The sequence below is a fragment of the Miniopterus schreibersii genome (genome assembly GCF_964146895.1).
Source record: "Miniopterus schreibersii genome assembly, chromosome: 8".
Taxonomy (NCBI): Eukaryota; Metazoa; Chordata; class Mammalia; order Chiroptera; family Miniopteridae; genus Miniopterus; species Miniopterus schreibersii.
In genome coordinates this window covers 9,349,644-9,363,046 of record NC_138109.1, presented here as the reverse complement: position 1 = coordinate 9,363,046, position 13,403 = coordinate 9,349,644, and the positions used below count along the sequence as shown (strand labels likewise).

The following is a 13,403-nucleotide window of genomic DNA, read 5'->3' as shown; positions in this document are numbered from 1 at the left end:
AGCACTTTTCCTTTCATACAATTTAAACAGAATAATAAAGTATTTTCCTTTCCGAAAAGAGAGGTTCTGCATTTGGGTCCTCAGAATAGGCTGAGAATCACTTGACTATTCTGTTAGATCTCTCTCGACAAACCATGCTGTCATTTTCTTCAAATTGACTAGCTTCTCTTGCGTGTCTCTAACTCTTTCTCCCTCAGGGAGCACAGAGGAGGGAAAGACCTTGTCTGCTCTGTTGCTAGAACACAAAGAGGACCTGATCCGGTGTGTAACACAGCTGAGACCTATTAGGGAGTTCCTGGAAACAGCCAAGGAGGGATTCCTGCCCAGTGCAGAGAAAAGGGTAACTGTCGAGTGTTTCCTCCTCCCTCCTGAGTTCATATGGCACTGGGTTTTTCACCTCCTTTGTGGCACGTAGCAATTTTAACCTTGCACTATTTTTGTATATGCTACACAGTAAGCACGTTGAAGTTCATGTTCTTGGTTCATGCCTCTGTATCCTTGCAACAGCTTGCCGAGGGCCCTGCACATCGCAATTGTACACTAGATGGTTAGGGGGATGGATATTCCTGCTCTGACCCAATGAGTTTTTACTATAAAATAGTTGTTCTGAGAGTTGAAGTGTCTAGGTATATTTGTAATTGTTATGACACTTTTCCCCTTTACAGAAATGATATACTATTATCTGTAGAAAACTGGGGAAACAAACAGAAAGAAGAAAATTCAAATACCCCACCATCCCATCACTCAGGTGATCGCTGCTGACACCGTCTCGCACGTGTTCCCCCGTGCTCATTTCCATCATTCTGGGATGGGATTATCAAACAGTTGTTTAACTTTTTACTTAATATATTGTGACATTTCCATACTTACAGTATGGATTTGGTAGCTGTATTGTATTCTGTCTAATGGATGTACCATAATTATTAATTCTTTATTGTTGGGCCTTTATTCCCAGTATTTTGCTGTTGTGAATGGTGTTGCAGAGGACATCCTGGCACATAGTCTTTGCCTACTTCTGAAATCATTTCCTGAGAATAATTTTCAAGAAGTGGGATTTTGAAATAGAGAGTATAAAATTTTTCAAGTGCTTGATATATGTCGCCAAAATGCCCTTCAGGAAGGTTATACCAATTTACTCTCCCACCGCCAGCTACTGAAATCCTCATGAAACTGCTGGCGTGACTCCTCAAGTCAACTAGATCACTGATTTGTTGGTGATATTGATTTCAACTTTGTGCTAAAAATATTTTTATATCTGGAAGGAAGGAGTAGAGACAGAACTTTTGTGGTGTCAGTTCGTGGTGGGAAGTGGCTTAGAGGTTCAGGAGAGCAGCTTTGAGAAACCACTGGTATAATGACCAAGCACCAGATTCACAGTGAGACTGACGTCCAGATTCTCTTTTTCTCAGTAGTCTTGTCATTGCTGTTGTTTCATATAAAATGTGAGTATTCTTTAATCTCAAAACTGTATTATGCAAATTAATTGTATTTTTAAACTTTTAACTCCTTTAAACTTAGAGAAAGATAATACATGAAATAAGATGAATATTACACCCGTTTTATCCTTAGACTTCAGATTAAGTGTAATTTCAGGCACTCGGTTAAAGCAAGTTGCTTATAGCTCTGGAGGTACCTGATCCCCTTAGTGATTCCATTCGACTACTCATTCCAGCCTTTGCCTTATTAGCTGGATTGAATGTGTCCTTTGAACTGTTTCATTTCTTAGTAAAACAGCATTTATAGGTAGATCCCAAACTCAGCCTCATTCTCTGCAGCAAGACAGACCACGCTGTCATTTTCTTCTGTCACTTTCAGTTAACTTGACAGAAAGAGCTAAAGAAGAAGAACTTAAATTAGTTATAAATCACAAAAGACACTTCTTAGGATTGGGGTTCCACTAGAGCTTCATTAAGCTACTCCTTCTCACGAAAATTGAAGCGAAATGATAAAGCAGGTGCGTGGGGGTGAATGTTGATCGAATAGCCACTGTGTTTCCACATCACGTGGAGCATGCACTCAGGTCTTTTAGAACTTTTTCTGTTGTGGAATGATGCTAATCACAAGCACCATGGCCCTCACCTGTACATATCTTGGGTTCTGTAAGAAATGGTAAATGGGGCCCAGCCGGGTGTGGCTCAGCTGTTGAGCATCGACCTAGGATCCAGGTGATCAGGGTTCGATTCCCGGTCAGGGCACATGCCCGGGTTGCAGGCTGCAGCCGATCAATGACTCTCTCATCATTGATGTTTCTCTCTCTCTCTCTCCCTCTCCCTTCCTCTCTCTGAAGTCAATAAAAGATATATTTTTAAAAAAAAAGAAAGAAATGGTAAATGGGAGTGTCTTCAGGATTGGCAACATTCAGAAATAGTAATTATACAGCTGCCATTTACTTTGCTCACTGTGGCCAAGACATATGCCGAGGACCTTTTAAGCATATAAATTCTACCCTCATAGCAACTTTATGAAGTCATGGCTATTGCCTTAATTTTAAAGATGAAGAAACAGACACTTAAGAAGGTTAAGCAGCTCACCCAAAGTCGCAACTGCTTGTGGCCAGTCCTGGAATCCAGACTTCAAACAAGGCACATTCTCTTAACCACTGCGCACACTGCTTCCTAATAATATCAGTAACCACTGTCATTGATTCACAGTCATGTGTCCTGGGGGTTATGCTAGACTCCACAGAGAGCAACTTCATTTTACAGACTCCTCGTAAGAGCTGTGCAAGAGGTCGTATGCTTATCTCTTTTACAGATGAGGACAGTAATGCTCAAAGAGTTAAATATCTTGCCCAAGTTCACACAGGCAGTACATCTTAGAACTGGGGTTCAGACTAGGCCTTCCTGGCTTTAAAACCCATTCTTCCTCTTAACAGTGACTGGCCACCTCGTTATGTATCAGGTTATTGCTTAGGAACGAAGAGATAGCACTGAAACCAGTATGGTTTTTAGATACAAGCTCTTAAATTTTAAATTGTGATTCATTTAGTAGAAATCTAATACAAGTTAGACCTTAAAGAGAATGACTATGTTCTGTACTGACAAGGAGTATGACAACTTGATTTATAATACACACATTCCTTTCATATATATAAAACCAGTTTGGTTTTATAGCAAAATTTATTATTTTAAAATGGGAGTTAATTTGATAATGGCATGCTATTACAACTGACCTGCTTGACTGTTTCTCCTGAGAACTGGGACTTTCCCAAAGGAAAGCTCAAAATTCAGTTACTATGACTCTATAGATTGCATGTGTTGAAATAACCCCCTGCATTATCAGTTCCATAAGAACCAAGTAGTTATGCATATTGAGTTGTAACCCACTAAGAAATGGTTCTATTGTAACAGGAAATGTCTGTAAAATACATGCCATTTGTTTGGTTTTTCAACCTTTGCTTGAGCCCCATGCATTTGGACTGAGAGCATCCTTTAACATACCAAGGAGGAACACAGGAGTGGCTATGGGACGGTGGCTGGAGCTTGTACGTGAGGCCACCGAGAATGAGAAGAATAGATAGTAAAGAATCTGCAAGAAAAATAATTCACAAATGTACTTTAAATCTCTTATTTTGGAGGGCACAAACTAATATATAAATTATCTGGGTATTCAAATGGCTATACAAATAAAGTAAAATAATAGAATTGCTTTGAAACTGCAACCTGTACCACTATCGGATACTTTACCAAACAGAACAAAAAAAACACTATAACTATATTAAAAACTGCCAATCTGTTTCTCAGTTTTAGTGTCTGAACAAACTAAATCTAAAGAATCAGGTTAGATGTAAGCTCCTTGCTCTGCCATATAGGCCAGTGTAAGACTATTTTCACAAAGTGCAAACTGTTGGAGGCAAAGAATATACACAGACATGCAACCGACAAAGATTGATTTTCATAGAGCTATTTGTTTAGAGAATGTTTCGGGTTTTTATTGATACAGAATAAGGAAGAGACTTTGAAAAAGGTAACACTAGAGACCAGCAGAGGGAGGACCTGGGGACAGGGCATCTTGTAATACCATCTTGCTGGCTTTTCCAGTGGTGCGTCAGATACACAGAATTGCCAGTAACTGGTTTCTGGTTGATTGCTTGCCTCTGCAGGTGATTCTGAATTGCTGTGAGGGCGGAACACCCAAGGAGATGATAGAAAATTTGTTGCACAGAATGTCTGAAGAGAGGACCCTGACTGCGGAGAGTTTGGTAAAACTCCTTCAGGCTGTGAAGACGACGTTCCCGAACTTGGCCCTTCTGCTGGAGAATTTGCAGAAACTAGCCACTTTGCCGAGCACCGCAGGTATTAGTTAATTGTTGGCGCTCTGGACTGGAACCACCCCTACATAAAACACCCTTTAGTTTAAAACACCCTTTTAGTTCCATGCTGGGGAGCAAGATAATGTTAGGAATGCCATTGCAAAGCAGAAACTAGCTGTCACAAATCAGTGATTCTAGTATTTCTGGAGTTAAGATGTGAAATCTGAGAATTCTTTTCTTTTAAGCTCCCTTATGTTCCAGTGGTGCAGGGTTTGTTAAAGTGTGGCTTTCCCAGAACTGTCATGTGTCACCAAAAGTACTCACAAGGCTCACCATTTTAACACTTTATGTTTACAAATGTGAGCAGCAAAACCTCAAATCTTGATTTCCCTATCCCCACCTGGGTGCTGTTGGGGCAGTGAGTCCATATTCCATTCCTTAGAAAAACACCAGGTCTCCCCTATTTTAGAGCATTTGAAACTAGATGGTTTTCAGAAAAAGAATATTTGGGCAATGTGAGAACCTTTTTCTAGTTTATAAAAGTAATATATACTTATACAAACTTGAACATTTTAAAAATAAAGAAGAAAACAACCTAAAGCCCTACCTCTTGCTTATATTCATACATTAACATATTTCATCTGTCACATTATTTGTACAATTTTGGGATACTCTACATATTTTATAATTTTCCCATTTAACAGTATAACATAAACATTCTCCCCCATTCAGAAACCTCCCTGTAATCCTGTTTTTGAAGGCTATGTAGTTTTCATTCACAAGGATGTGATGATGTATTATTCATGCCCTTGTTTGCGTACACACGTAGCATCATGGTTAAGACTGTCAGGACTACCTGGGTTTTCATTCTGGCTCATTTTGTAGCTGTGTGACCCTGAGCGAGTGACTTAAGCTCTCTGAACCTCATTCTGTCCTCTGTGAAATAAAGATAAGAAAGGTACCAACCACATTTGTTTTTGTGGCTACTGTGAGATTATATATGCAAAGCATTTAGCACAGTGCCTGGCATATAATAGGCACTCAGTAAATATTGTTTTTTTCATCACCACCACAAGTTATACAGTGACAAATACCTTGGTACATAGATTTTTGTTTTGCTTCAAATCATTTCTTGAAGATAGATTCCCAGAAGCGGAGTTATTGGGCAAAAGAGGAGAATAAATTTTTAAATATCTGCAAAGCTAATGGAAATACCTGATGGTGTTGATTTTTCTTTACTTTCTAATAAATATGACCTTTTAGAAGATAGTATCTAACAGATTGGCCCAAAGGGCATATAAACAGAACGGTGGGTCAGCTTCCCTACCAGTCTTGGCTCATGCCTGCCTATGTTTGGACCACCACATGGATCCTTTACCTCCGCCTTGATGAACAACACCCCTTGAATCTGTGCATCTGAATCTCTTATAAGTGCAGCCTTCTAATTTCTCCCTCCCTCCCCCCCATTGAGCAATTGCTAGCTTCTGCCACCAGGCGCTTACTTTCAAAGGCTTAGTGGTCTGTGACCCTGAAGCACCAAGTGACCAAGTGTAGACGGAAGGAGACCTGAACACGTGTATGAGGCCCTAAGCCAGGAGCTGAATTTGCCCTCCAGAGGAGACTCAGCGCTCGTGCGCTGATTTCTCTCTTCCTCTCGCTTGTAACTCCCTGGTCTTCCATAGAAGCCCTTAAGGAAGCTGCGTTCTATCGAACATTATTGTTTGCTAATATCCTTACAGTCCCAGCGAGCCCTGATCATTACGGGACTGAGCTATTGAGGCGGTATCACGAAAACCTCTCTGAGATTTTCACAGACAACCAGATGTTACTAAACATGATCCCGCATGTGAAGAGCTTAGCCCCTGGAGAACGAGAGGTAAGAGAGGGGGCAGGGGCGGTAAAATGAGAAAGTAAGGAAAAAGATGAATATATATATATATATATATATATATATATATATATATATATATTAAGAAGATACTTATATTTTATATAAATATACACACACAACCACGCTGAGAAATGCTAAGGAGTCAGTAGAGGAGAAATCGAAGGTGATTCAGTTCCCGAGGCAGTGAGACAAGTAGGATAGTGGTAATTTCTGCAGCAATAGGAAAGGCATTCAGCAGGAGGAATGGAGAACTTCGTTATGTATAAAACTCTCAGGTAGAGAGAGGTGAAGGATGCTGAGAAACTCCTCCCAGAAGCACAGTCCCTGAAGCACAGTCCCTGGGACCCAGTACTCAGACTGGCAGCCCTGCCGCTGGCCCAGCGGCCAGAACCCCTCACGTGTGTGTTTGTGCTGCATCTTGAAGGTCATGGAGGAGCTTGTGAAACGTGACTCTGGTTCGGGTGGTTTCAGTTCTCTGATGTCAGCAGTTCTGGAAAAGCAGACTCTCTCTGCGACAGCCATGTGGCAACTGCTGCTGCTGGTCCAGGAGACAAAGGCCTGCCCGCTGAGCCCACTCATGGGGGAAATACGCAGGGAGCCTGGAGCTGATGCTTTCTTCCAGGCAGGTAGGTTACCTGACCTCGGTCACGACTGTCCCCACTGGAGATTATTGTCAGCCTTGTCAGAAAATAAAAAGAGCTCTCTTATGGTGGTCTTCCACATCCCTGCCATTAGAAGTAAGGACCAATAATTTTGTTCCAGGATGTAAACCTTTTTAAATAAAATATGCAGTAAGTATTCTAAGCTTATATTAGTAACTATACTGAGTGCAGTCTATTTGCTAGTTTCTTTGCTCCCAGCCCCAGGTAGGAGACAGGTGAAGTGTATTCTGATTTTGAAGAGTTGAGCTGAGAAAAGGTGAAGAGAATTCCAGAGCCAAAAAGGGTGCTCACAGTTTTACTAATGAGTTCCCAACCCCCTTTCTTTCAGTGACCACTCCAGAAAGTGCTGCCTTGGGGACCATCTTGCGGCATCATACGTTGATCCTAGAGGCCATCCAGCACAGGCTTGACCTCAAGAGCTTGACCTCAGACGAAGAGCACCTGGCGGGGACTGTGAAGGAGGTGTGGTGGGAATAAAACACATTGTTTTGGAGAGTTAGTGCCCCTCTCCCACTCCTCAGGGAGGAACCAGCTTCTGCGGTGTGCCTGCTGTGTGCCAGGCCTCTGCCATTCATAAGACTTGCCCTCATGTCCTCCCAACTCTGAGTGGCAGATGATGTCATCCGCATTCTACAGATGAGGGAACTGGGGCTCCAAGGGTTCAGGAACTTATCTAAGATGCTCCAGCTTGTCAGAGGTGAAGCCAGAATATAAACCCAGATTTATGAGACTCAAACCTAGATTTATTCCATTTGTCTAAACCTCGGTCAACTCAGAGTGAGCCCTGATATTGTTCTCTAACATGTTTTAAGAAGCAACTTCTTTTAGAGGAAGGAAAGTAAAATGGTCTTATTACATGCTCCATTCTCGCTTCTAGAAAGAGCCAAGATGAACATAGAACAAAGCTCTTGCCCATATGGGGTAGCAAATAGTGCCAACTCATTTTCTGTAAGGCTTCTCACAGTGTGGCCAGCATCCCAGAAAAACCAGGTGGGAGCTGGGGGAGAATCTGTGGATGTCCAGCCCAGGATCATGTGCATCTTGAGGGGGGATGTTATAAGGGAACATAAATTAAACCACAAGTTCACCTGCTATGCCTGTTGATCCATGTAGGAATGGGAGGTATCTACAAGGGCTGCCTTCTAACTGTCCACACAGGTGACAACTCCACCTTAGTCTGACTCTTCAGATGGGAGGAAGATAGCACACATTTCTGTGGGCTTCAGAGGAAAGATTTGTCTGTTAGACTCTCTTCCAGCACTTCATGTACTGCAGAGATGGGGCTTCTACCGTTGATCAGTTTTAGCCTCACTAATTAGTCTCATGCCTGCCTCCAGGGACATCAGGTTTATTTAGATAGACTTGAAAAGAGCAGAAATAAAATATCTTCCAAAATGAAAATTCCATTTGGCCATCTGTGGATGGTTTTGCTTTATTTTCTCAGTGTCCCGACTCTTTCTGCTGATAGCTCTCACATTCTGAAAGAGGACAGCTTTGAAATAATGTTCTTGGCCTCTTTAAAGGCCCTTTCTTTAAAAAGCTGAGTCTCTTTATGAAAGAAAATGATGTTTAAAAGGGTACATCTAAGTATCTAAAAATATGAAGCCACTGATCATGCAAAATTACGTCCAGACATTGAGACGATTATATATTGTGTAAAATTATTTTGATCTTCAAGGCAGAAACACCAACAACTGAATCCTACAGTTTCCCAAGCTTTTAATATTACGATGTAGAAAAGTTCTTTGGGAGACTCCTGGTTGCCAAGAGGGTATTGCTCATAGAAAATGCTTAATGCTTCCTTGCGTGCACCTTCTCTGTATCTGCACATTTGTCTTCCCATGTGCCTCCTGTTTTTCATTTGTTAATTTCCCTGCTCTTTGGAAAACAGCACTCTCCACTGCATTCATCACAAGCCATGTAAACTTGTTATAGATGGAGCAGTGCCTTCCTGAAATTAGCTTTTATTTTTTTTAAGTTGAAAATGATGTAGAAAATCTGTTACTATTAACCACAAACCTTTGTCTCGTGGTTTTCACTTAGATTCTGAGCATTTCCTCTGAGACACCCAGCCCTGAAGCTTCCCTGAGAGCAGTGCTGAGTAGAGCCATGGAAAAGTCCATCTCAGCTATTGAAATATGTCAGCTCCTGTGCAGCGTCCACAGGTCTTCCCCAGGCCTGCAGCCTGTCATGCAGGAGTTAGCACACACTGGTAAGGAACGGGGTGGGCGGGGTCCTGTCCGGCCCCCAGCTTGTTTCCTTATTGGAGAGAAGAGGCAGCAGCAGTCCATCCATAGCTACCTTATTTATTTATTTCATATGCTCTCAGTACTTAGGAGAGTCAAAGACAGATGTAAAATGATACTATTTGTGTTGATCAAGTAAAGATGACAATGATATTATTTCAGTCTTATGAGGGTCTCAAGTAGTCTGCACTCGCCTCTAAGAAGAAAAGTTAGAAAGCGAAGTAGAACCTGAGAGAATTCCAGAGCCATGAGCTTTCTCTCCTATGCAGGTGTCCTTGCTCAGGAAAACGGAGAGAAGGACAGGTGGAAGGTGAGTAGTAAATTTCACCTGGAAGCCAATGACAAAGCAGATGAAGAGGCAGCAGAGCCCGTGGAAGGAGACTGCCGGCCTGGGAAACAGAGCGACCAAGGAGAGACGAGTTCCCTGCCAGAGCAAGAGAAAGACGCTTCTGCCTCCCCAGACTCTGCCAAGAAGAGCTTCGTCTGTAAGGCCTGCGACAAGAGCTTCCATTTCTACTGCCGCCTGAAAGTGCACATGAAGCGCTGCCGGGTGGCCAAGAGCAAACAGGTGCAGTGTAAGGAGTGTAACGAGACCAAGGACTCTAAGAAAGAGCTGGAGACACATCAGCTGGAGGCCCATGGAGCGGGCGGAGCGCCCGAAGCCCCCAAGAAGAAGAAGAGGAGACACCCAGTGACATGTGACCTCTGTGGGAGAGAGTTTGCCCACGCCTCAGGTACGTTCGGGAGGGTGAAGTAACTGAGCACCATAATTCTGGTTTAGGTTCCAGGCCTGGCTTCTAGTTGTATGCAATAAGGCCGTGGATGCAGTGAGGGCTTAGAAAATAGCAGGTTCCTACAGAGGCAGGGCAGTGTTTTGAGAAGAGCGTGAGCTTTGGAATCAGCTCTCTGATCTTGAATTTCCCCATCAATAGGCACCCTGATACCACCTACTTTTTCAGATCGTTATGAAGATTTAAGATAATATAGCTAAACACCTAGTACAGTGCCTATGATAGAGTCAGTACTCAGTAAATTGTGGCTGTTACTGTTCATAATGATAACCAGCTATTTAACGCCTTACTCGGGCTTCTATGCATCACTTGTCTCTTAATAATGAACAAGAGAACCGTGGGATGCATAGTCAGAATTGTTTTTCCTTGCCCCAGATGTTGGATAAACCTAATGACACATAAAAGTGAGTTTTGTGTCACTCTTTCTGGGTGACTGGGCCCTATTTAAGAGAAGGAGAGAGAGGATAGGAAAGATAAACCTAGGACAGTTCATGCCTGATTAAACCATGAATGGGACCAAAGTGACTTTTGGAGTGCTGGGTGGTGGGCAGATGGGCAGCGTGAGTTTGTAAGGTCAAAGTGAGTGTGGCCAGGCATCCTGTGGTTCATGCCGTGCTTCCTGGTGGGGCCTGGCCTGGGGCAGTGCTGTGGGATGTGTCCTGATGCTGGATATGATGCAGCTTCATGACACTGATTCCTGGTATCGCTCTGGTCCCTGACTCCCCAGGCATGCAGTACCACAAACTGACTGAGCACTTTGACGAGAAGCCTTTCTCCTGCGAAGAGTGTGGGGCCAAGTTCGCAGCCAATTCTACCCTAAAGAACCACCTGCGCCTGCACACTGGGGACCGCCCGTTCATGTGCAAGCACTGCCTCATGACCTTCACCCAGGCCTCGGCCCTAGCCTACCACACCAAGAAGAAGCACTCAGAGGGTAAGGTGTGGAGAAGTTCTGCGTTTCTCCCGAGACGTTCACCGTGTGAGCTGCCTGAAAACCCATTGGAATTAGGCATGATATATATCTCAGGTAGATTAAAAGCAAAACAGAATGTAAAATCTCTAGGCACACAGAGGACTAGGAACTCATGTATGCACAGGCATGTAAAATGTTAATGGTGACAGTTTCTGAAGGGAGGTGACTGACGTAGTGCTGTGGCTTTATAGTTATAGAATTTGAATAAAGCCAGGAACTCCTTGGCCTTTAAGGTGGACGTCGAGCATGGGACAGACCTTGGTTGAGCACCTACTGTGGTTTGGGCAGTGATGATGCTGGAGTGACTAAGCTGGATCCTGTGCTCACAGGGCTCGGGGCCTAGCGTGTGTCTAGTAGAGAGACAGTGACAGTACAGGGTCTTCAGTGGTGTGATATGCAGCAGTGGCCGGGAGATACAGGAGGGTGAGGTAGGCATGTCTGGTCCAGTCAGAGGGGAGGCACCTTCTCCGGGGATTCTGTGCACAGTTTGGAGCGTTCGTGTGTAAGTGATAATCTGCCTGCATCTCACCTGAATTGCTGCTGTAGCCTCCTAACTGGTCCCCTTCTCTCATCCCTCTCCTGGACAGTGTTCTCAATACACAGGCCCAGTGATTCTTTTGAAACTGAACTGTATCCTGCTCTTCTCTGTTCAGAACCCTGCGAAGGCTTCTCAAACACCTCACCTTTCCCTGACCACCTATGTGCAACCTCAGTGACCCCCACCCCAGTTCCCCACATTGTTTTCTCCATAGTGCCTGTCATATGATACATTATCTATGTTATTAATTTGTTTACAGTTGGTCTCCCCCTGTTAGAATGAAAGCTTTGTGAGGATGGAGCTGTTAGTCTCTTTTTCATTGCTATATCTGTGGAACTCAGATACGGTACTTAGCAATAGAAAGCCGTCAGTAAACATTCACTAAGTAAGTGAATTTCTTGAGCCCTATAGCAAGCACTGAGGATAGTGTAACTATACACCACCTTCTCTCAGGGACTAATATCTCAGTGGGTAAAGCAGACCATAAACAAATCAATTTGTAATATAAATTCAGGTAGTGGTCATTGCTATGAAGAAAAACAAGGCAGGATAACCAGCAAGAGGGTGACAGGGTTGGGGTGAGGGCACTGTTTGTATCATCAGAAAAGGCCTCTGAGAGCTGAGATTTGAGTAGAAACCTGAATGAGTGAAGTGAGAGATGGAACCAGTGGAAGCTCTAGGAGAAAAGCATCCCAAGTGAGAGTGAGCCTGAGCTGTTCAAGAGACCAAAGAAACTAGAAGGGGCTGAAGCAAAGTAAACGAGTGGGTGTTGAGAGATGAGGTCAGAGAGGTTGCCGAAGGCCAGATCTTGCAGGGTCTTATGAGCCAAGGTAAGGGCTTTGGTTTTACGTAGACCATGTATTACTAACAGTGGCTTAAAACAATGTATCAGCGCTGGTGTGGCTCAGCAGTTGAGTGGCAACCCAGGAACCAAGAGGTCACCGGTTGGATTTCCGGTCAGGGCACATGCCCAGGTTGTGGGCTGGATCCCCAGGAGAGGGCGTGCAGGAGGCACCTGAGGGATGTTTCTCTCTCATCCATGTTTCTATCTCTCTATCCCTCTCCCTTTCCCCCTAAAAATCAATAAAAATATATTTTTTAAAAAGTGACAGATATTATTAATAAAAACAACAACAAAAAACAACGCAGATGTATCACGTATCATCTTACTGCTTTGGAGGTTAAAAGTCCCAAATGGGTCTTAGGAGGCTAACGTTTTGGCAGAGTGAGACAACAGAGAAGCCAAGTGAATTGTACTAACTACAGCAGGTCACTGGGAGAAGGCATTGCTGCTTCTCCAGATCCCTGCCTCTCACCTTTGCGTGCTGCTGCAGTTCTGTTCTGAATGTTTCAGGGGAGCCAGACTTGCATGTTTCTGGGCACAAGGACATATCTGTTTCCTGCGAGTAGAATGAGCTCCTCCATACTTGTGGCCTGGTTAAAAGATGAGCAGTCTTGTGTGACGAGAGCTCTGTCCTCATTCCTTAGGGTAGGGAGACCACCCTGACACCCTGTTTAATCAGCTGTGTTTATGAGGCATCATCTCATAGGATGGCTCAGACTCTCACCCAGTGTATTGCATATTGCCTGATGTACTATCACCTCCCAGGTTATATTTCCTGGTACATGCCTTAGAATGTGGTTTTCTTTTCAGGCATGCCATAAATGTTCGATGCTGGCTCTAATAAACTCATGTGTATTTCCAGGAAAAATGTATGCGTGCCAGTACTGTGATGCTGTGTTTGCCCAGTCCATCGAGCTGTCCCGCCACGTGAGGACCCACACTGGGGACAAGCCTTACGTCTGCAGGGACTGTGGCAAGGGCTTTCGGCAGGCCAATGGACTCTCTATCCACCTGCACACCTTTCACAGTATGTACTGAGATTGCGGCTGTCGGGCATTCAGCACAGACCTGGCCCTGAGAAGACGTGACAGTCATAACGGAATTGTCACTCTTTCAGAGCTGGGCACCACTCAGGCCTTCCCCTCCCCTGCTCTCCTGCAAAACCCGGAGTCCGTCATGTCTGTTTCAAGAGGAATCCCATTTTAA

The 13,403-nt window shown here is 43.8% G+C and overlaps 1 protein-coding gene across 2 annotated transcripts in view; it reads left to right on the top strand.

Moving 5' to 3' along the window:
- Positions 1–13,403, top strand: part of ZBTB40 (zinc finger and BTB domain containing 40) — a 38,911-nt gene that overhangs the window by 15,129 nt on the left and 10,379 nt on the right. Inside the window, exons 5-13 of one of the 2 annotated variants that reach the window (XM_081145646.1) lie at positions 198–340; positions 4,103–4,295; positions 5,992–6,128; positions 6,568–6,769; positions 7,134–7,267; positions 8,849–9,017; positions 9,321–9,785; positions 10,570–10,776; positions 13,060–13,224. In XM_081145646.1, coding sequence (XP_081001772.1) covers positions 198–340; positions 4,103–4,295; positions 5,992–6,128; positions 6,568–6,769; positions 7,134–7,267; positions 8,849–9,017; positions 9,321–9,785; positions 10,570–10,776; positions 13,060–13,224 — 1,815 coding nt within the window. The remainder of the gene's footprint in view (positions 1–197; positions 341–4,102; positions 4,296–5,991; positions 6,129–6,567; positions 6,770–7,133; positions 7,268–8,848; positions 9,018–9,320; positions 9,786–10,569; positions 10,777–13,059; positions 13,225–13,403) is intronic. The other variant, XM_081145647.1, reaches the window with a different exon arrangement.